The sequence below is a fragment of the Mustela erminea genome, chromosome 5 (assembly GCF_009829155.1).
Source record: "Mustela erminea isolate mMusErm1 chromosome 5, mMusErm1.Pri, whole genome shotgun sequence".
Taxonomy (NCBI): domain Eukaryota; kingdom Metazoa; phylum Chordata; class Mammalia; order Carnivora; family Mustelidae; genus Mustela; species Mustela erminea.
The window spans coordinates 4651636-4673596 of record NC_045618.1 but is presented as its reverse complement, the minus strand read 5'-3'; the positions used below and the strand labels follow the sequence as shown (position 1 = coordinate 4673596).

Genomic DNA, 21961 nt, shown 5'->3' with positions numbered 1-21961 from the left:
GGGCCGGGTTCGCCAGTAGGAGAGCAGGGTTTCCAGGGGGCGTTCTCGGCGGCCAATGAGCGCGGCGGGGGGCGGGCCTCTCCCGTCCATTGTTCTCGGTGCCCCTCGGGCTTGAGCCGCGGAGAGTCCGGAGGGGCCGGACCGTGCCCGGGGGCGCTTTGGCGCGCGGAGTGGCTGCGGAAGCCCGACCCGGTCTCCCGAGAGGTGAGCCCGGAGAGACGGGCCTGGAGCGGCGCGGGCCGGGGGGTAGCCCGCGGCGAGGGAATAACGGGCCTGGAGCCAATGCGGGCAGCCCTGCTGGGGGAGGGGTGTCGGGGGCTCTGTCTGCGCCCGCGGGCCGGGGCCCCCGGGTTGACGCGCCCGGTCGGCTCGGCGAACGCACCCGGACCTTGCTCTGGGCTGGTGAGCTCCCTGCACATCCAGCCAGGGGCGCGGGGTTGGGACTGGAAGCCACGCTGGACGGCGTCCCGCCCAGCTGGTCGCTTACAGATGGGGAAACTGAGCTTCCGAGGGGGCGTGTCTTGCCCCGGGGCAGACAGCGAATGAGCTGACCCAGAGCAGTTTTCCCGGGCTCCCAATCCGGACTTCTGTTATACCTGTGCCTCTCACAGCCCTTCGGTAAATACACATTGAGAGCTTCGGGGTTCCCGTTAGATTTGCTTTCTTCTGGTTTTTCCTCCTTCTCTGCCCTCCCCCGCCCCATTAAAAAAAAGGGGGGGGTATCTGAGTTTTTGTGATGTGGTAGTGATTTTTAAAACATGAGTTTTCATTGCTTTTATAGTCTTTATTTTAAATAGTAATTTCACTGCTGTGTTCATTTTTAAACGGATTTGGGATCATTGGTGTTTGTGTTTAGCTAGGTTTGTTTTTATCGCTAATTTTCATGTTTATGAAGATTATCTCAGATTATTAATGGTTAATAATATTTATCAGCAGAATTAAAAAAATACTTAAAACTACATGCAGCAGAATGCACAGATCTTAAATTTCAAACGTATGCTTTGTGCAACCCTCATTAAATCAAGATACAGAACATTTCCAGCACCCCAAACGCTTCTCTGAGCCCCTTCTCAGTCAGTACCCCCCCAAAGGTAGCCATGATTAAATCAGCATAGTTTTAATTTTAAGTACAGTTTACTGTATGAATGTGGCATAATTCATTAACCATTCCTCTGCTGCTGGTTTTTAAAATGTCAATTTAAAAAAATTTTTTTTTTTGCATTTAGAAACAAGGCTATGGTTGTTTACTTGCAAGTAAATTTTTCTTCAAAGATGGTTTTTTTTTAAAGATTTTATTTATTGGGGGCACCTGGGTGGCTCAGTGGGTTAAGCCGCTGCCTTCAGCTCAGGTCATGATCTCAGGGTCCTGGGATCGAGTCCCGCATCGGGCTCTCTGCTCAACAGGGAGCCTGCTTTCCTTCCTCTCTCTCTGCCTGCCTCTCTGCTTACTTGTGATCTCTCTCTGTCAAATGAATAAATAAAATCTTTAAAAAAAAAAAAAAAAAAAAAAGATTTTATTTATTTATTTGACAGAGATCACAAGCAGCAGAGAGGGAAGGGGGGTGGGGGAAGCAGGCTCCCTGCTGTGCAGAGAGCCTGATGCAGGGCTTGATCCCAGAACCCTGGGATCATGACCTGAGCTGAAGGCAGAGACTTTAAACCACTGAGCCACCCAGGCGCCCCCAAAGATGGTTATTTTTAAAGATAAATTCCTGAGGGGGCCAAGACTGCATTGAAGAGCATGAATATTTTAAAACTTCATACTCCTATGGTAAGAATGCAGTTAAGATACTGCCTTCCTGGGTGGCTCAGTGGGTTAAAGCCTCTGCCTTCAGCTCAGGTCATGATCCCAGGCTCCTGGGATAGAGCCCCGCATCCGGCTCTCTGCTCATCAGGGAGCCTGCTTCCCCCTCTCTCTCTGCCTGCCTCTCTGCCTACTTGTGATTTCTGTCTATCAAATAAATAAATAAAATCTTTAAAAAAAAAAGATACTGCCTTCCTTGAAGTGAGGCTCAAAGTATCTTGACACCTGATCCATTGCTAATCCTAAAGATGTCCCCAGAAGATAAGGATGGGTATTATTATCTCTACCTATTAAATGGTCAATGAAGTTAAGGGACTGAGTTGTATGTTAGGTCAAGGTCACTCACTCTGAACTGATTTAGGGCAGAATAACTCAGTCCTTCGTCCTTAGGAGGACTCTGAATTTCTGATATTCATTCTTTTGGAAAGAAAATTTGTGAATTTTTTTGTGCTTGTGATTCTTCTTGACTTCCTTTGCCACAGAGAGGTTTTTAGGAGTAAGCCATTTTTCCTTTAAGAGGGACAGGAAACTTGTGTTGATTGGCGGATGTAAGACTCACTTGGTGGCCTGACCTGGGCTCCTGTGAGTGAGATCATTGTAGGACAGTCTACTTATTGATTGTGGTTCTCTTTCTCATTTTCCAGCCAGACTACTTGTTGAAATTTGAGGCAGGAGGTGTCTCCTCCGTGAGCCTCGTTCTAGAAGATTGAGGTTCAAGGTTAGAGGCCTGGGTGATCGCCCTGGGAAGGTGAATGATGGCTGCAGAGGGGCCGAGAGTAACCAGCTCCCTGAGCCCCTTGGTCCAGGTGCCTCAAGACGAAGACGAACAGGAGGAGGTCACCACCATGATCCTGGAGGACGACTCTTGGGTGCAGGAAGCTGTATTGCAGGAAGATGGCCCTGAGTCAGAGACCTTTCCCCAGAGTGCTGGCAAGGGTAGCCCCCACGGGGAGGCCGCCGGAGGGCCGCAGGGTGCACTTGGCCGCCTCCGAGAGCTCTGTCGGCGCTGGCTGAGGCCGGAAGTGCACACCAAGGAACAGATGCTGACCGTGCTACCAAGGGAAATTCAGGCCTGGCTGCAAGAGCATCGTCCCGAAACCAGTGAGGAGGCCGTGGCCCTGGTGGAGGACTTGACCCAGACCCTTCAGGAGGGCGGTAAGATGCTGGGCCCCATGGAGGAGGGCGGGAGCATCCCCCACCATGGAGGAGTGTGGTGTTTGTGGACAAGGAGAGGGTGGTATCCAGGACGGAGGTGGGGACAGCCTGTCCTGCTGCTGCTGCTGCAGGCAACCCGGACATGCTCACCCTTTCTAATGCCCTCGTATGCAATGGTGGTTCCAGAGTCTCAGTATAGGAGAGCCTTATAGGACTATTCTTGGAGCTATATTTGCGTAATAAGCACAGTGTTTACTTCTTTGTTTATTCAGAGTGGTTGGGAAGCTGATAGAGGTTATGGGGAGGGGACTGAAGACCATATAAACCGTCCCCTGGCACCCTCCCTTGATTGTGCAATAAACATCCAAATATTTGAAGTTCCAGCCATTTGAAAAACCAGATAATCCTACTTTTTAAGTGTTTATTCTTATGAAACCGAGATCAGCGACGAGTACACCAGCTAGTGACTAGGAACTTGCTATGGTATAAAATCATCGTAAGCTTTTGAGTCGTTTAAAACGTGAGCTCTTTGCCACGGTTACCGTCCGTGTCTCCTGCGTTACTGATATATTCTGGGATCCTGGCACGCCACTTAACTCCTCTGTCTCTATTCTGGTCTTCAGTTGTAGACCGGACTCCCTTGACTACCAGATGTTTCCTTCGCATCTGCCTGTGTCCCTGGGGCTGCTTCAGGACCCACGGACGATGGCTGCCTGGGCACTGATGAGAGCCGCAGAAGTGCAGAAATAGGAGGGGAGAGGCCGGGAGAGGTCAGAGAGCACGTGGAGCTTGAGCACGAGGTTATAGGCCAGAGTGGGGTTTGCAGAGGTGCAGGGCAGCAGGGAGGGTTTGGCAGCTGAGAAGAAAGGTGGGGGTGGGGAGGGGCCGCACGAAGCTCACTGATTCAGGTGACAGGAAGGGAGGCTGGCTGGTTGGAGTAGAGTGTTTTTAGGAAGTGGTGGGATGTGGAGTTTGGGGGAAGGGTGGGTGGGGGCTTGAACTGAATGTCGTTGGCCTCAGCAGGTTCTTGAACTAGAGCCCAAGGGGCATGGGAGGAAGTGGAATTTGGCAACAGGATGTAGGTTTGATTCGAGTAGGGAGAGGCCAGCGGCAGGAGAGCAGTCAGGAAGCTGCCTAGACATCAGGCAGCTGGGAGAGGGGTTGGGCAGAGGCGGGGACAGCAGGAGAAGAGGAGGACACTGAACACAGGTAAGGAGAACCAGCAGTGACACTAGCTGACGTTTGTAGGTCCCTTTCTGGTCTGGGCCTTGTTCCTAGCAACCACTATGCAAAACTGACGGACATTTCACCATCTTGGGAGTTAAGTGACTCCCTGAAGATCGCTGAGCTAGTATGAGGCTGAACCAGGATTTGAGCACATGGGTCTGAGGACATGGCGCACCTTCCTAAGCATTTTATCCCATCTGTGGTACAAAGTGATAGTTCCCATGGGGCATTGCAGGCGAGGACTAAGACAAAGCTGTCTAACTCAGAGGCATCTGTCTGGAGGATTCGGAAGACTGGGAAGAGGAGGCAGGAAAGGAGGAGGTTTGGGAGCAGAGGCTGTGACCAAGCCTGGGGACATGGGAGGTAGAGGAGTCAAGCTGGCTTTTGGAGGAAGAGACTGACGTTGATGGCCTCCTGTGAGCCCAGCCCTGCCCTGGCTCCTCACATGTCCGGCTCACTATCAATCCTGGGGGCGGGGGGGGGGGGGGGGCTGGCATTTTACAGATGAGGAAATGAAAACTCAGCAAGGTCAAGCCCTTACTCAAGGTCACACCCTTGATGGGAGGTGGTGGAGCCGGGATTCAAATTCTGGTCTGTTTGCTTCCACATGTGTTTGGTAGGTTTTATTTGAAGCAAAGTTCCTGGTTTTCTTTGGCCCCTTCACTTTACTCTTCCTATTCAAAAGAAAACAGAAATCTCTTATCCTGTCCTAAAGACTTAAATTACTTGCCTGGTGATGAATGTGACAAGTTTGTAAGGAACTTCAAAGTCTTTAGCCAGATACTGTGGAGAGGCCAAAGGGGTTGAGGGCAGAGGAGTGACCTTTCGGGTTGTTGTTTATTTTTATTTTTTTTTCAAAGATTTATTTATTTGAGAGAGAGCAAGCGAACATGAGTCAGGGAGGGGCGGAGAGAGAGAATCTCAAGCAGGCTCCTCGCTGAGCACAGAGCCCGATTCAGGGCTTGATCCCAGGACCCGTGAGATCATGACCTGAGCCAAAACCCGAGTTAGACACTTAACTGACTGAGCCACCCAGGCACCCCCTGGGGTTGTTGTTTTGTTGGGGAAGTCGTTAAGCAGAACTTCAGGTCTGAGCAGGCCCTCTCCTCCCGGCTGGCTGTGGGTTTGTTAGTCCTCTGGCTTGAGCTTAGCTTTGTCGGTTTCCACTCGCCTAACAAACGAGTCTCCTGATCTTCCCCGTGATTACTCGGAGGAACCTGTGCACTGTCTTCATCCCCTCAAACATTTGTTCCATGTAAACCACTTAACCTTTGTTCTGTTCCTCTAGCTCGGGACCTTTGGACGCACTTAGCCAGCACTGGACATTTCAATGCCTGTTTGGACAGTGGTTATTTAATATTTGATTAACAGGCACCTCTGGGTACTCACCTTTCAAGGTTCTTAAAATTGCCATGAAGATGGGACCTGTGCTGCTGGTTTAAATGGTAAAGCTCATATGTCCTTGTGAGTGTATTCCAAGAACGTGTTCATCCCCACACATGGTGTTTCTGCCCAGAGCTCTGCCAGCGGTCCAGTCTCTTCCCCCTCCAGGGCCCCTGCCCCCTTCTACCTGAGCGGCTTAGAAATCTTCCTGAGTTTCCTGGTGTCTCCAAATCAAGCATGAGCTCCTTATTCTGCTTGGAACTGGGGCCTTGTGTGACCACCCCGAACTGCCCTGCAGCTGCCCATGGTCCTCCGGCTGTTGCCCTGGCTCCATTCAGACCAGATCTTGCTGTGCCTTGAGCAAAGCCTATGCTTTCTAGCGTGCATCTGTGCTCTGAAGTGTTGAGTGGGCATGGCTCTATCCCATCCCCATCTGATAAAATCCTGGATGTTCTGAGTGTATGCCCTTAGAGACCCACTCCAGAAAGCCGTCCTTACTTCTGGCTTCTGGTCTCCCTTCCCTGTTGCCAGCCCCAGCCTCCTGGGAGCACCTCTAAGCCCCTCTCCCCAAAGCCATCTGCCCCAGAGCTTTTGGATTCTCCTTGTCCTTTAGCTTTTGATTATGTTCCATCTTGTTTTCTATTTATATGAATAGCTGTCTCATTTGTTCTAGCAACTTCTAAAATCCAAGAAGGCATGGAACCCGTTTTCTTCTTTCTTAACCTTTCTTCTCTTCCAGCACCGCGCACAGAGCCCCCCACACTGTGGGAGCTCAGTACCTGGCGCGAATCCACGAACCCTTCCTGCCCACTGGCAGGGATAGAGAGGCTCCTTGCTAGCACAGTCCATGAAGGAGGCAGAAGGATCGCTTCTTTGTTCCAGGCCTTTTCCTTGAGAAAGCCATGCTAAGCTTTTGTTTTAAAACAAAATGGGGTCAAGGCCACATTTGGCAGAACACAGCCTGGCCATGGCCAAGTCTGGAAAGCAGGAGAGATGAGGCTGCAGACCTGGGGGGAGGCTCAGACCAGAGGGCAGCCTGGACAGCTCAGTCCGGCAACAGAGCCCTTGCTCTCAGTCTCTGGCGTCTTCATTCTTTTTTTTTTTAAGATTTATTTATTTATTTATTTGACAGAGAGATCACAAGTAGACAGAGAGGCAGGCAGAGAGAGAGAGAAGCAGGCTCCCTGCTGAGCAGAGAGCCCGACATGGGACTCGATCCCAGGACCCCGAGATCATGACCCGAGCCGAAGGCAGCGGCTTAACCCACTGAGCCACCCAGGCGCCCCTGGCGTCTTCATTCTTGGAAGTGCCACATGAATGCTTTGTTCAGCCAACCCAGTGAATACTATCATGTTTATGCTATTAATAGAGATATTTTAAAATTTTTTATTTTTTTTTGTAATCTCTACCCACAATACGAGGTTTGAACTCATAATCCCGAGATTGAGAGTCAGTCCCGTCCCCTTCCGACTAAGCCGGCCAGGCGCCGCAAAGATATTTATTCATAAAACATGTTTCAAGGACGGAGGCTTGTGCTACTCCCATTCCTCAAATTCCAAAGGCTCAAGGACATCCCTCCCTGTCTGGCCTGAGTACAAACTAGAAGGTGGCCTCTCTGACCGGATGTTGTCCATCTAAAGTGCAGGAATCATGCAGGAGACCAAGGGCATTTCCTTGCGTGGGACAAGTTGTGAGTGGAAACCCTGGGTATGGAGAAGCCACACCCCCAGGGAGGACATGTGCCTTTTGTGCAGGGAAGCTGGCCACGCACCTGCACATTAATACAGGATGGAGCAAGTGAACCAGGGAAGGGCAGCGATTGCAGGCCTCAGGAGGGCATCACTGGTCCTGATGCCTGTCTCTCCAGGGAAGAGGGTTTTCGGTTGATGTGAGATTGACCCCTGCAGTTTTTGCCTGGAGGCTGTGTTTTCAGTCTGCGGTTCACAGACCCACTGAAAGACCATTTATGAAAAGCACCGGTTATCTCTACTACTTGTTAGAAAGTCCCAACCTAAACTCAGAACACTTCCTTTTCTTCTTTTTTCCTGGCAGTTTGGTGAATGACAACCCAGATTGTCCAGGGTAATCCTGAATATGAAATACTTGTCCTTGCGGATCATCAGAGTGTCTCAGTTCAATTGTGGGTGGCCAGGCCTTACCCCAGACTCCTCTATCCGTCAGCGGCCTGAGGCCGGAAATCGTTTCTCAAATTGTATGGCTCAGTTTGGGGTTCAGACACTATGGTCACTGTAGAGCTAAGACAGCTTGCGTCTGGACTGTTGTCTGATTGCTCTGCCCAGGGTTTGTGCACCTTTCTGTAAGCGGTGAGCAGAAAGGTAGTGCTAGAGCCTGCAGATGGGAGGAGTCAGAGGCCCCAGTGGCCTTCCCCGGACCCCCCACCCCCACACCAGTGTGGGGGCAACATCAGGGGAAAGGTGAAATGCTCCCCTCCTGACATACAGATTTGATCTCACAGAAGCTCCACCACCCAAGAAAGAAACTGCTGATGTCAGAGGGGAACAAAGGGGAAATTCTTGGGCTCAAAGTGGATGAACTCTGCTGTGTAAATCCGTGACCCTCGGCGCAGTGTGTGGTCCCTGAGCCCACAGCATCAGCATCCTCTGCACTTGTGTCAGAAATGAACTTCCTGGGCCCCACCCCACACCTACTGCACCAGAAACTTTGGGCTTGGGGCCCCCTACCCTGTGGTTTACCAAGCCCTCCAGGTGGTCCTGATTTAGTCTCCAGTTAGCGAGCTGCTGCGCTAGACCTTTGGTTCTCAAATTTGGCCACACATCAGAATCACTCAGGGTCCCACTCCTAGGGATTCTGATTTTCTGGTTCCACTGGCATAGGGTGTGGCCCAGGCAAGGAAATTTTTGAAAATTCCCAGATGGCCCTAAGCTGCAGCCAAGTGTCAAAACCACCGCTTAGAACCTTGTTACTCAAAGTGTGGTCCGTGGACCAGTGGTGCCGATGTCACCTGCAGCTTGTTTGGAAAGCACGCTTAGTCTCACCCCAACCCACAGGAAGCAGAATCTGCATTCAGCAAAATCTCTGGGTGATTCGCCTGCACTTTGAAGTGTGAGAAGCACTGCTCTAGCCTAGAGGGGAGTGGACATTGTCAACTTCAAACCTCCTCTTATCCAACAGCTGAGCCCCAGAGTCACAGCTGACCTCCCCAGGCATCCGTAGCCCCACCTGGCTTTGGGCAAGCACAGGCAACAGGTTACCTAGCCTGCCTTTGCTGCCCCAGAAATGCTCCCTTCTTGCCAACAATGAGCAAGTGCATGCATTTTTCATAACAAGACAGGGAACAGAGAGTGTTGGGGCGTTTGGAGAGGTGTTTGTCTTTTTAAAGCTATGATTCTCAGTTTCAAAACAAAAATCACCTTTAAGTCATTGGAATATTTGCAGTGTAGACCTTACAGAGCTCTGAGAGGGATGTAATGTTCTAACTGTAGAATGTTTGGCAATCATTCATTTAAACCGATAACAGAGCCCATTGCCGTTGTTATCAGAGGCCAATCTCTCAGGCAGCCCGAGTGCATGGGTAACAGTGCTCCCAGCCACTCAGGCTCCAGAGCACCCTGATGGGGAGAACCCTTCCCGGGAGGAAGCTGGGTGAGAATCACACCTGTACTTCAGACCCATGGCTCTGACTATGGCATTGAGACACTGTGGTGTGTCCGAATCAGGTGGGCTTCACCAGAATTTGGAGTCTAACCCACACCAACGTGCCAGAGTCTGCGACTATTTAGTTCATTTTTCTAAATCAATCACAGTAAATTCAGGTTTATCTCCCCACTGATATCCGTTTTCCTCACACTCATCATGATATGCTTTCCAGTGAGTGAGGAAGAGGAGGGGTCTGGCCGGGCAGGGGGGCACACACAGCCCTGAGAGCAGCCGTATGGATGTGCGAGTGAGTCCCCTGTGGAGGTGGAGGGCAGGGGCGGAAGGTCGAACCACCACTGCTTTAGCCTCAGCCTGGCTTTTGTTTACTAACCCAGAAGGGAAGGAAGGAAGAGGGCCTAAGGCAGTTCAGCAACAGGTTCAGTGAATGGCCTTTGGACAGTGGTCTCACCATTTCTAAAATACGAACATTGGACCCTTACTTCTTAACTTACACAGAACTAGATCTCTGCCTTACAAGTGACAAATTTCCGGTAGATTATAGAGCTCGACTCTAAAAGACCTGGAATAACATGTAGGAGAATGTGTTTATAATCTTGCAGTGAAGGACTTCTTAAGCAAGACAGCGATCTTCAAAGCTGGATTGGACTCAGGAAAACAGAAAAGTCCTTTCTATAAAAAAGGTACCGTGAACAAAGTTAAAAGACAATACACCAAATGGAAGGGAATACTTACAACAAAATCTGCAAACAGCAGATAACAGTCAAACACCGTTGATCTGGGGGCGCCTGGGTGGCCTAGGTCATGATCTCAGGGTCCTGGGATGGAGGCCCCGGTGTCAGGCTCCCTGCTCAGCAGGGAGTCTGCTTCCCCTTCCCCTCCGGTCCCTTTCCTCCCCTCCACCCCCATCCAACCCCACAAGGTTACACACGCTCTCTCTCTAAAATAAGTAAATCTTGGGACGTCTGGGTGGCTCAGTTTGTTAAGCATCTGCCTCCTGCTCAGGTCATGATCTTGGGGTCCTGGGACTGAGTCCTGCATCGGACTCCCTGTTCAGTGGGGAGTCTGCTTCTCCCTCTCCCTCTGCCTCTACCCCTGCTTATGTGCGCTCTCTTTCTCTCTGACAAATAAATAAAATCTTTAACCAAGTAAGTAAATAAATAAACAAATCTTTAAAAACAGCAATAAAAAGCCCTTGATCTGTAAGAGCTTCTGTAGTCCCTAAGAAAAGTCAGTGCAGTAGAATGAAAGATAAAAGATATGAATGGGCAATTTAGTAATGTAGAAAAGTGAATTATAACTTCACGAAACCACATGTTCCACCTTACGACTGATCAGGGAAGTACTCATTAATTCTTTTGCCTACTGAACCATCAGAAATTTAATAGAGTGTTTCTGGGAAGTCTCTGCCTTTCTGAGCATTTATTTAATCTTCTAAAACTTATTTCAGAGTTAGTAGGTAATGTCATCTATTTTAAATTTGATAGAGTACCTAAAATTATGAGCCATGTATTATTCTCTTCTGACCGTGATAAAATTTACATGACATAAAATTTGCCATTTTTTAAAAAAAGATTTTATTCGTTATTTGACAGAGAAAGACAGCAAGAGAGGGAACATAGGCAGGGGAGTAGGAGAGGGAGAAGCAGGCTCCCCATGGAGCAGGGAGCCCGAAGTGGGGCCTGATCCCAGGACCCCGGGATCATGACCTGAGCTGAAGGCAGACATGTAACGCCTGAGCGACCCAGGCACCCCAATTTTAATCATTTTTATGTGTACAGTTCACAGGCATTAAATATATTCATATTGTTGTATGACCACCACCACCATCCATCTTCAGCACTGTTTCCTTTTCTCAAACTGAAACTCTGTGCCCAGTATAGAACTCCCCATTCCTCCCTCCCTCCCTCCTTTGTAGCCCCTGGCACCCACCATTCTAATTTCTCTCACTATGATAAATATGACCGCTCTAGGTACCTCATATGGAGGAATCATACAATATTTATCCTTTTATGGCTGGCTTATTCTTTCACTTAGCATAATGTCCTCAAGGTTCATCCATGTTGAACCATAGGTCAGAATTTCATTCCATTTTAAGGCTGAATAATATTCCATTCATTCATTTGTTGATAGACCTTTGGTTTTTCAGCATTTGGTTATTATGAATAATGCAGGAACATGGGTGTAAGAAAACCTGTTTGAGTCCCTGCTTTCAGTTCTTTTGGATGTGGACCCAGCTGTGGAATTATTAGATCATATGATAATTCTGTGTTTAATTTTTGGAGGAGCCACCATACTGTTTTCCATAGTGGCTGCACCATTTTGCATTCCCACCAGCAATGAACAAGGGGAGAGTCATATATATATATATATATATATATATATATATATATATATATACATACACACACATATACATACACATACACACACACATACACACACATATATGTATATATGTGTGTGTACATACCTATATATATATTTAAGATTTACTCATTTATTTTGAGAGAGAGAGAGAGACACCACATCAAGAGTGGGGTGGGGGAGAGGGAGAGACAGAATCTCAAGCAGACTCCACACTGAGTACAGAGGCCAAGTAGGACTTGATCCCAAGACCCTGAGATCATGATGCAAGTGAAAGCCAAGAGTCCTATGCCCAACGAACTGAGCCACATAGGCAGCCCAAGAATCATATATTCTTTTAAGTCTATTTCAAGGATGCATTTCTTAAGATTTACTTATTTGAGAGAGCATGAGCAGGAGGGATAGAGGGAGAGAGAATCTCAAGCAGACTCCAGGCGGAGCAGCTTAGTGTGGAGCCCGATGCAGTCTTGTTTCTTTGTCTAGTAAAAGAAGGTTCGGCTAGCGGTCCTTAAGCCACTGACAGGGCAGGGGGGCTATTGGGTCTGGATTCTCCACAGTGAGGTGGTAGAAAATAATCACAAAAATTAAGTATCACATCGAAAGGCTTTACAATTAGAAGTCTCATATTTCTATCTAATAGTTGGGATGCTGTTTTTGTTTACATTTAAATCTTTGACCAATTTGGATTTTTCCCAGTATGGGCTCCAACTTCAGATTTTTTTCCATTTGGCCTCACCAGTCGGTCCAGCATCATTTATTGAACACTGATTGAATGTTGTGCCTTTTTTCTGTGGATTTGAGAGGCTGCCCTTGCCAGACGTTCAAGTTCTAGTGAAAAAAAAAAATCTTTTTTTTTTTTTAAAGATTTTATTTATTTATTTGACAGAGAGAGAGATTGCAAGTAGGCAGAGTGGCAGGCAGAGAGAGAGGGGGAAGCAGGCTCCCTGCTGAGCAGAGAGTCCGATGTGGGGCTTGATCCCAGGACCCTGAGATCATGACCTGAGCCAAAGGCAGAGGTTTAACCCACTGAGTCACCCCGGTGCACCAGTATCATTAAATTCTTGTTTCTTTTCTGCTCATCTGTCTATCCATGTGCCACCTGTGTTCAGTTCTGAATTCACATGACTACTGAGTCTGTTTCTAGAGTGTTTGTGTTGTTTCTCTGGTCTTACTGTCTATCAGTGTTTTCGTTCCCGAGATGTGTAGTATGTTTGAACATCTGACAAAGATAGTCCCTCTCCTCCTCACCCCCTGGTCTCAGTCGGTAATCCTGTCTTAACATTTTAAAGTTTTTTGCTTGTTTGTTTTGTTTTTTTAGTTGTCTCTATACACAATGTGGGGCTCAAACTCATGACCCCGAGGTCAAGAGTTTCATGCTCTACCAACAGAGCCAGCCAGGTGCTCCTTAAGGTTGATTTTTGCTCTGGGAGACACTTGCATGCACTTTGGGTGCATGAGTTGCCAATTTTAAATGGTACACTTTGAGGTTAGGGTTAGGGAGGCAATCCATGAACATATGTCAGTCAATGAACATATCCTCTGTCCGACCTTCTCTCAACCCCAGATTTGGCTAGAGTACCATTTCTATATTGCTGGGTAGCCTCCACATTCTCTTCTCATTGTAATGGCCACAGGCATTTGAGACTTCGTTCTGAAGTCTGGTGTATCCAGACTGGTATATCTGGTGTATCTGGTGAGCTAATGTGCTCATCCCCAGCTTCTTTGCTCAAGTTCCCTTCATCTCGTGGTGGACCGAAGCTCACTTCCTAGTAGTTCCCTCTCGAAGGGCTCATAGGAACCATATTCTGAGAATTTGTGCATATTCAAAGTTGTTTACCTGCCAACGTGATACTTTAAGGATGTTTTTGTTGAACACAAAATCCTTGGCATCTCCTTTCTTTTCTTGTCTGCCTTGTGTCTGCAGATGTGAAAGTCACTATAAAGAAGTCTGAGCCCAGGTGGTTCTCTTGCCCCACATAAGTGATTCGAGCCTTTTGCCTCGTGTCCCATCTCATCACTAACCTCTGGAGTAGTCTCCCTAACACAATGCACCTTCCCAGGGTCCTTGTAGCTTCCTACGTTCATGTTTGTTCTGCTCCTTTGGTCTAGTTCCCCTGTTTGAGAACTCCAGTTATGTGTAGATGGACTCTCCTTTAGTCCAACTTCTCTTTCCATCCTTCTCGTTAATCCCTTTGTCCTCCTCATTCTGCTTTCTTTCCGTGCTCTTCTCGGCCCTCCTTTTCCCTTTCTGCTTGCCAGCATACCTGTCCTCCTTTGCACTCCTCCTCCTGCGCTCTGGTCTCGGGATTTCCTCTGCTTTTCCTCATCCTGCCATATCCCACTCCATCTTTTCCTGCTGTCTCCCTGTCTCTTCCAACTTTTACTGTGGGGTCTTCCTTCCTGGAAGCGGTTGTTTCTCTTAATGTTTATTTCTCCCTTTTTTTCATTGTTTTTTTTCCTATTTTTTTTTTTCCAGAGAAAGAGAGTGTACACAGGGAGGAGGGGGGCAGAGGGAGAGTGAGAATTCTTAAGGAGACTCCCGGCTAAGGGGGGAGCCTGAGGTGGGGCTTGATCTTGTGACCTGAGCTGCCACCAAGAGTCAGAGGCTACTCTGACTGAGCCACACAGGAGCCCCTTGTTTATTTTGATTTTAATGCATGAAAAATGTCACCTTCTCAGTCATAATTGCCATGACTAATGTGTGAGGGTCAAAGGCTCTCTCCTCTCTGCTTTACAGAAACAAAGCTTCCTGCAGAGGGTGGTCGTCTGGGGGATTCTGGCTGTAGAAGCACCTCCTGTGCTTCTCTGAACCGGAGAAGCCAGCCCTGTTGGCCCCAGTTCCTGAATGCCCTGGTGCTCTTGAGGGAGACTCCCTTACCTTCAGGAAGTGATTTTCTGCCTCAGCTTTTTAAATATCCTTTTTTTTTTTTTTTTTTAATTAAATAAGCTCCACGCCCAGTGTAGAGCCCAAGGCGGGGCTTGAACTTATGAGATCAAGACCTGAGCTAAGATAAAGAGTCAGATGCTCAACAAACTGAGCCACCCAGGCGCCCCTCTGCCTGAACTTTTTGAAGTCAGCTGCCCCTCAGTTCTAGCCCCATGCCCCTCCCCCCACACCACTTTCCACACTCGTTCTCTTCACTTCCTGCCTCATTGGCCTCTGCCCTATCTCAGCGGTTTCTGGAAGCCCTTGTATGTATTTTGGTGTCTGCAAATTAATCTTCCTCCTAATCTCACTGCTTATGCAGTTTGAGTTTTTGTTTGTTTTCCCTGTTGCTTCTGAGTTCATTCCAGAACGTACCAACCAGTTCTTCTGATTTCAAGGCAGTGGAAAACCTTATCAGATAACGTCCCTGTTCTGAAGAGAACAATTTCTAAAGTCATTTTTTTTTTAATGATAAAAAATGATTTATTGAGGCATCTGGGTGGCTCAGTCATTGAGCATCTGCCTTCGGCTCAGGTCATGATCCCAGGATCCTGGGATTGAGCCCACATCGGGCTCTGTGCTCAGCAGGAAGTCTGCTTCTCCCTCTCCCACGCTCCTTGCTTGTGCTCCCTCTCTCTCTGTCTCTCTCTGTCAAATAAATAAATAAAATCTATAAATAAAAAATAAAAATTTTTAAAAGGCTGCTTTCTTAAAAAAAAAAAAAAGATTTATTTATCTGAGAGAGGGTGCAGAGTAAGCAGGGGGAGGGACAGAAAGAAAGAAAGAGAGGAACTTAAGCAGACTTCCTGCCGAGCTCAGAGCCCAAGACCTGGAGTTCGATCTTACAACTCTGAGATCAGACCTGAGCTGAAACCAACTGTCAGAGGCTCAATGGACTGATCCACCCAGGTGCCCCTACTGGTCACTTTAAGAAATGTTTTTGGTAGTATTCGCTTGCAGAAAATAAATCAGGGCCTCTGCCTGAAGGACCCTGTAGAAGAGGGGTGCAAGCCGACCTCTGTGCTAGAAACTTGCAAAACCCTGTTGCATGAGGTTGTACAAGTGCAGGACTCTGGGTCCTGGCCATGTGGGGGCATGCACTGTGCCCCTTGTGCCTGTATCTGTCCCCTGGATGGACACCTGGAGCCACAGATCACCAGCAGCGTGTGTGTTACTGGGCATGAAGTGGAATCACAGGCCTACTTGTATGGTTAAATACAATCTGCTGTGGACCGATAGATAACTAGAACCCAGGGCTTGCCTGAGGGTATGTCAGTTTTTATCTTGTGCACCTACAGAAATTTACCTTCACCTACAGAAACTAATAATCACTGAATCGACCATCCAACTTTAAATAAACTATTAGCTTCAGTGATGGGAATGTCACTAGGACCTCGTGTAATTATTTTACTAATTGTCTCTCCTGTTCTGGATGGATGTGCTTTCTCTGGAGATCTGATGTTAGGTGCTAGGATTAATCAGGCTGTCATCCTGATCAAGAAATAATTGATTTATTTCTGTACACCCTACAGAATTCCAAAAAAAGAAGTGAAGACAACTTACAGAAAGAGAGCATAAGGGTGCTCGCTTGCAACACATACACTAAAACTGAAATAATAAAGGAAAGATTAGCCAAAGAAGGAGGGAGGCGGGGAGGGAGAAAAGGAAGAAGGAAGGGAGGGGGAGGGAGGGAGGGAGCAAGCACAAGGAAATTATAGCAGAAAATGAAATACTGGGAGGGGAAAAATGAAAGAACCTGGGCTGTACAGACATCCAGTATTCTCTCTGAGCGTGTGGCTCCAAGCTTCCAAGGAGGCAAGGCAGAGAGGGCACCACAACTGGAGCCGTGAGTCAAACACATCTGGCTCAGAACAGCAGTGCTGTTGGGAATGTCGATGAGAGAGAAATTTCCTTCTTGTTCATCAAGAGGACATTGTGTGGCATAAACAGTGTTGCCAACAACTCCCTGGCAGTATTAACGTTCCTGACAGCCATTAATTTCTGATGACACTTCTCAGACTGTTCGTGACTGTTGGCCAGAGCCATGAAATCAACATGTGGCTCAGTTTCTATGGGCCTCAGAACAGTGAAGTCCAGGCTCGCCGCTCTCCACGGCTGGATCCTGGAATAAAATTCAGGGTCTCTCAGTGAAGGAAGGAGACACATATGTTGTCAGCAATATGCCCTCCTGATTTCTTTCTTTCTTCCTACTTCTTTTTTTTGTTTTGTTTTTAAAGATTCCATTTATTTATTTGAGAGAGACAGCGTGCAAGAAAGCACAAGCAAAGGGAGGATCAGAGGGCGAGGGAGAAGCCGACTCCCCGCTGAACAGGGAGCCCAATGAGGGACTCAATCTCAGGACCCTGAGATCACAATCCAAGCTAAAGGCAGATACTTAACTGAGCCACTGGGGTGCCCCCTCCTGATTTCTTCCACCAAAATGTTTGAAAAGTGTTGGGCAGCAGAATTTGACAAGTTTCTGGCTGGTAGATATTTTATATTACTGATGGGAGGTCCAACCGTAAGCTCCTACTACAGATACATTTTAAGGCTCTTCTAACTGCCCACTTGTCATTGTGTAGACACCTTGAGTCCTTGTTGCAGGGGCCCTGTCATCTTGTTTGTGTCTTACTTATTATAATCTAATAAGATTATAAACACAGGATATACTGTAATGGGTGAAATTATTAAATTTGCTCTTTTTGAAAGGAGACTGAGCTTTAGGGAAATTTCTCTGGTACCAATGAAAAACGCTTTCATTCATTCTCCAAATTTAATTGAGCACCTGCCATGGTGAGTTTTGGGGGCCACTGTGTACCCTGTTGCTTTCCGTTGAGTAGGATTTTTAGATTCCCACCTGACTTCACTTCCCAACGGAGAAACAGGTACAGACCTACAACCCAAATCTTGAAGACTTAGAAATTCTGGGTGATCACCGAGCGGGAATAAGTTCTGACAACTAGATAAGCACGAAGAAGGAAATGAACCTGTTTTTAAAAAAGTTTTGAGGATCCTTTAGCTTCTTAATTTTCATTAGTTTAATTTTTTAAATATTTCACTCAGGTTTCCTTTCCTTCTCTCATCATTACAGGAAATTGAGTATAAATCATGTCTTTCTTCACTGTTTCAGATTTTGAGATCCAGAGTGACAATGGGGAGAACTCCAGTCAGGATCTATTTGAGGACGCCGAGCCACATGAGATGTTCTCAGAAATGCCAGAAGGGGAAGGCATTCCGCAATCCGACTGGGAAAGTGACTCTGAGAGAGACTGTGGCTCCAGGGGGCCACAGGGGAATGCCCCGAGTGGGGACCACAGGGAGGTGCCCACACAGGGCAGGGAAGTCGGGCAGCTCATCGGCCTTCAGGGCACCTATCTGGGTGAGAAGCCCTACGAGTGTCCCCAGTGTGGGAAAACCTTCAGCCGGAAATCCCACCTGATCACCCATGAGCGGACCCACACGGGAGAGAAATATTACAAATGCAATGAATGCGGTAAAAGCTTTAGCGATGGTTCCAACTTCAGCAGACACCAAACCACCCACACAGGGGAGAAACCTTACAAATGCAGAGACTGTGGGAAAAGCTTTAGCCGGAGTGCAAACCTCATCACCCACCAGAGGATCCACACAGGAGAAAAGCCCTTCCAGTGTGCCGAGTGTGGCAAGAGTTTCAGCAGGAGCCCCAATCTTATTGCCCACCAGCGAACCCACACCGGTGAGAAGCCCTACTCGTGCCCCGAGTGTGGGAAGAGCTTTGGCAACCGGTCCAGCCTTAACACACACCAGGGCATCCACACAGGCGAAAAGCCGTACGAGTGCAAGGAGTGTGGGGAGAGCTTCAGCTATAACTCCAACCTGATCCGGCACCAGCGGATCCACACAGGCGAGAAGCCCTACAAGTGTGCCGAGTGCGGGCAGAGGTTCAGCCAGAGCTCAGCGCTCATCACACACCGGAGGACACACACTGGGGAGAAGCCCTACCAGTGCGGTGAGTGCGGCAAGAGCTTCAGCCGCAGCTCCAACCTGGCCACACACCGCCGCACACATCTGCTAGAGAAGCCCTACAAGTGCAATGAGTGTGGCAAGAGCTTCAGCCAGAGTTCCAGCCTCATCGCGCACCAGGGCACGCACACTGGCGAGAAGCCCTATGAGTGCCTGACGTGCGGGGAGAGCTTCAGCTGGAGCTCCAACCTCCTCAAGCACCAGCGAGTTCACACCGGCGAGAAGCCATACAAGTGCACTGAGTGTGGCAAGGGCTTCAGCCAGCGCTCGCAGCTCGGGGTGCATCAGCGGACGCACACTGGCGAGAAGCCCTACCAGTGCCTAATGTGTGGCAAGAGCTTCAGCCGGGGCTCCATCCTGGTCATGCACCAGCGCGCCCACTTGGGGGACAAGCCCTACCGCTGCCCCGAGTGTGGTAAGGGCTTCAGCTGGAACTCCGTCCTCATCATCCACCAGCGCATCCACACGGGGGAGAGGCCCTACAAGTGCCCTGAGTGTGGCAAGGGCTTTAGCAACAGCTCTAACTTCATCACTCACCAGAGAACACACGCCAAAGACAAAGCCTACTGAGCTGGCTGAGGGCCAATGGAGAGGGCGATCAGGGCCCAGCCATGATGCCCCCAAATGGTGACATCCCTCCAGGAAAGCCATTCTTCCCAAGAGGTCTCTAGGGACATGGGCCAGAATCTCACCCTCGCTTATCCCCGATTCTAATATTTGCTGCCATCTTAGTGCGTGGAGTCACACCCCCAGAGCAGAGGAGGGGAACTGAAGGCCGCAGAGTTGGGTCTCTTTCCGTTTTGTTGCATGACATGCGATTGGCTTCCTCTCTCCTGGTCCTGCGGGCCTCAGTTTCCCCTTTGGTAGCACAGGGGGAGTGTTTCTCTTGGGGGACAGAAGACAGCATGGCCCACAGCCCAGGCTGAGGCCTCAGAAATACTGGAAAATGACAGGTGCGGTCTGGTAGTTCTGCCGCCCCTTGGTCAGGCTAAGGTGCCTTCACCAGCAGCTCCTGCCATGCCAGGCTGTTAGGTCAGAAGCAGCTCTCCCTGGCCTTGTGTCCTGGGCTTTGATTCTCAAATCAAAGGTCAAGGTAGATGGATTTTTCCAACTCAGTCATCCAGAGGAAGGTAAAGCCCTTCTCTATTTGTAGAAAGTGTCAGGGACCCAGAGACTGGAGGGAGTATGGCCTGGAACCAGTGTCCCCGTAGCCTTTCCACTGATAAGAGTTGAACAGCGCCCACCAGGGAGGGTAGAAACTGAGGAGACGCACACCTTTGCTTGTGTCTCTGCTTACTGTCCTATGGTAAGTTGGATGCCAGGGGAATGCACTAGTTTTTGTGGGGTTTTGTTTTTTGAATGGGAAATCAGGGACTGCCAGCCACCTGCTGGTGGGTGGTGGGTTCTCTGAGGGTGAAACAGTCCTGCACCCTTCAGGGTTGGCTTGTGTCCTCACCCCCACAGATACTAGCCCCCAAATCATCTCTCTATGCACTTGTCATTCCCCTGTTCTCGTTTTTATTTTATATGAGCAAGTCTAGAATTCTGTCTGGTAGCTTTTGTATACTTTCATATTTTTAAGGAAGTATTGATTCTGGGGACAGAATCTGTCCTCTGGACAGATCTGAGCTTGAAAAAGAAGTTGTCCTACAGGTGTCATCCTTGATCGTGGGATGCTACCAGGGCTTTGTTCTTGGGTCCTTGAGCCTTGAAACCATAAAGACCAGGGGATGATAGCAGGTCAAGGTGTTTGGAAGGAAGAAGAGAACAGAGAAGGTGTTTCTGGGAAATATGAAACCACCTCCTCTAGTGGGAAATATGAAACCACCTCCTCTAGTGCATAGAGCCTGTGCTCACAATGGGCCTTGGTTCTTATAGAATGGATGCTCAATATTTCCTAATAAAATAGAGTCCCATTCTTTTCCTGCATCTGCCTTTCAATGTGAACTTGACTGTTAACCAACCCACACCTCACTTCTTACCCACTCACCTCCTGCCATAGGCTGAAAGTGGTCCAAGACCTTCAAGGAGTAAAAATCAGTGGCTTTAAAGAACACACCTTTGGTGAACCAAGACCTATGTGCTTGACCTGTGCACACATCTGTCCACTGTCCTTTGCCAACTGTGCATTCATTCAGTCTGTCAACCAAGACTTGGAGTGGCAGCTGTGGCAGCTTTGGCTAAGGAGCCAGGTGGCCACCTAAGAATGTCATTGGGAATCATCTCTATCCAGAATCAACTAGATTAGATACAAGAAGGACATTTCTAAGCTCAGCAGTGATGGTTGTTAAACCAAACCATGAAGGCTGTGAGATCCCCATCATTAATCCCATTCCTTCACTTCCATTTGGCAAACACTGAGGACTTAAGTACCATCACTGTGTTAGGTACTAGGGAAAGGTGATGAACAAGAAATCCCATTACCTGTCTCCATCAAGTTCTTACAGGAGGAATAATCCCATCTGTCTGAGAAGCTACAAGAACCATTCAAGGGAGAATGGATAGGGTGCTTTCCTAGGTGAAAATAAGTTCTGGGATTTGGGTTGTAGAAGATACTGGCTCTCTTCTTCCCCCAAGTCTCAACGTAAGAAAAGAACTGACATTAAGCTTTGCAAAACTCTGTTTTACTCCTCTCTACCTGGTAGGCACACAAAATATCTTAGAAAAAAGGGACACAAGATCAGGCTGGACCCACAATGGGAAATGACACACTGTGGTCCTAGAAAGGTCGAGAGTCTTTAGCTTCCTGTCCTGCTTGCCCATGAAGCTGGTGTGCTGAGGCAGGGCGTGACACATACAGGCCTTCATGCCACTCAATGTGGGATGGGAGGGCAGAGCCTTCTTCCCTAAAAGCCGTCAGGAAGCCCTGGTCTCCTCGGCAGATCTATTTCCACCATGTCGTGGCTCTCAATTCAGTTACGCCTGTGTTTCTGTACCAAGAACATCTCCCCTAAATGTATATGCCTTTACGGACTGAGGTTTTGTCCCCAGTTTGTTCTGAGTTCATGGGAACAGCCTTGGGACAGTTAAACATTTATAATAAGGGCCTCCTGGATGGGTCAGTCAGTTAAGTGTCTTGACTTTTGGTTCTGGCTCAGATCATGATGAGTCTCATGAAGGAGCCTGCTCAGTGGTGAGTCTGCTTCCCCCATCTCCCCACCCCCCCGCCACACCCCCACAGCACTTTCTCTAATACATAATAAATGGTAAAAAGAAAACAAAGAGCAATGCTTTACCATCAGCAAGTTCCCCATGCCCATTCTGGCAGGTCTCTGTGACTTGCCCACTTCCCTCTCCTGGGCCCTACAGGGGCTGCTTTGTACCCTTCAGGCCTCTTCCTCAGACCCAGTCAACTCCTAGGCTCGGCGCCCCTTCCTGGAGAACATGTCAGGAACCTCCCTCAGCATCCCAGGCCCAGAGCAGCAGCAACTCCACAGTGCGCGCCTCACTTCCGTCCTCCT

The 21961-nt window shown here is 48.6% G+C and overlaps 1 protein-coding gene across 2 annotated transcripts; it reads left to right on the top strand.

The window, feature by feature from the left end:
- Positions 1–75: 75 nt before the first annotated feature.
- ZSCAN2 (zinc finger and SCAN domain containing 2) lies at positions 76–20306 on the top strand. Of its 2 annotated transcripts, none has more exons than XM_032342032.1 (3): positions 76–204; positions 2453–2959; positions 17629–20306. In XM_032342032.1, exons 2-3 carry the CDS (start codon positions 2557–2559, stop codon positions 19068–19070), a joined length of 1845 nt encoding a protein of 614 aa, XP_032197923.1. In that variant the 5' UTR covers positions 76–204; positions 2453–2556; the 3' UTR covers positions 19071–20306. The 2 variants fall into 2 exon arrangements, with proteins under 2 accessions (XP_032197923.1, XP_032197922.1); XM_032342031.1 differs by having other exon boundaries at positions 2449–2959.
- Positions 20307–21961: the final 1655 nt, after the last annotated feature.

Excerpts from the sequence above, each read along its gene's own strand:
- ZSCAN2 (XM_032342032.1), top strand. The coding sequence starts at position 2,557 with ATGATGGCTGCAGAGGGGCCGAGAGTAACCAGCTCCCTGAGCCCCTTG. Across the intron at positions 2,960-17,628 it reads CCAGACCCTTCAGGAGGGCG|ATTTTGAGATCCAGAGTGAC; the intron begins GTAAGATGCTGG and ends TCACTGTTTCAG.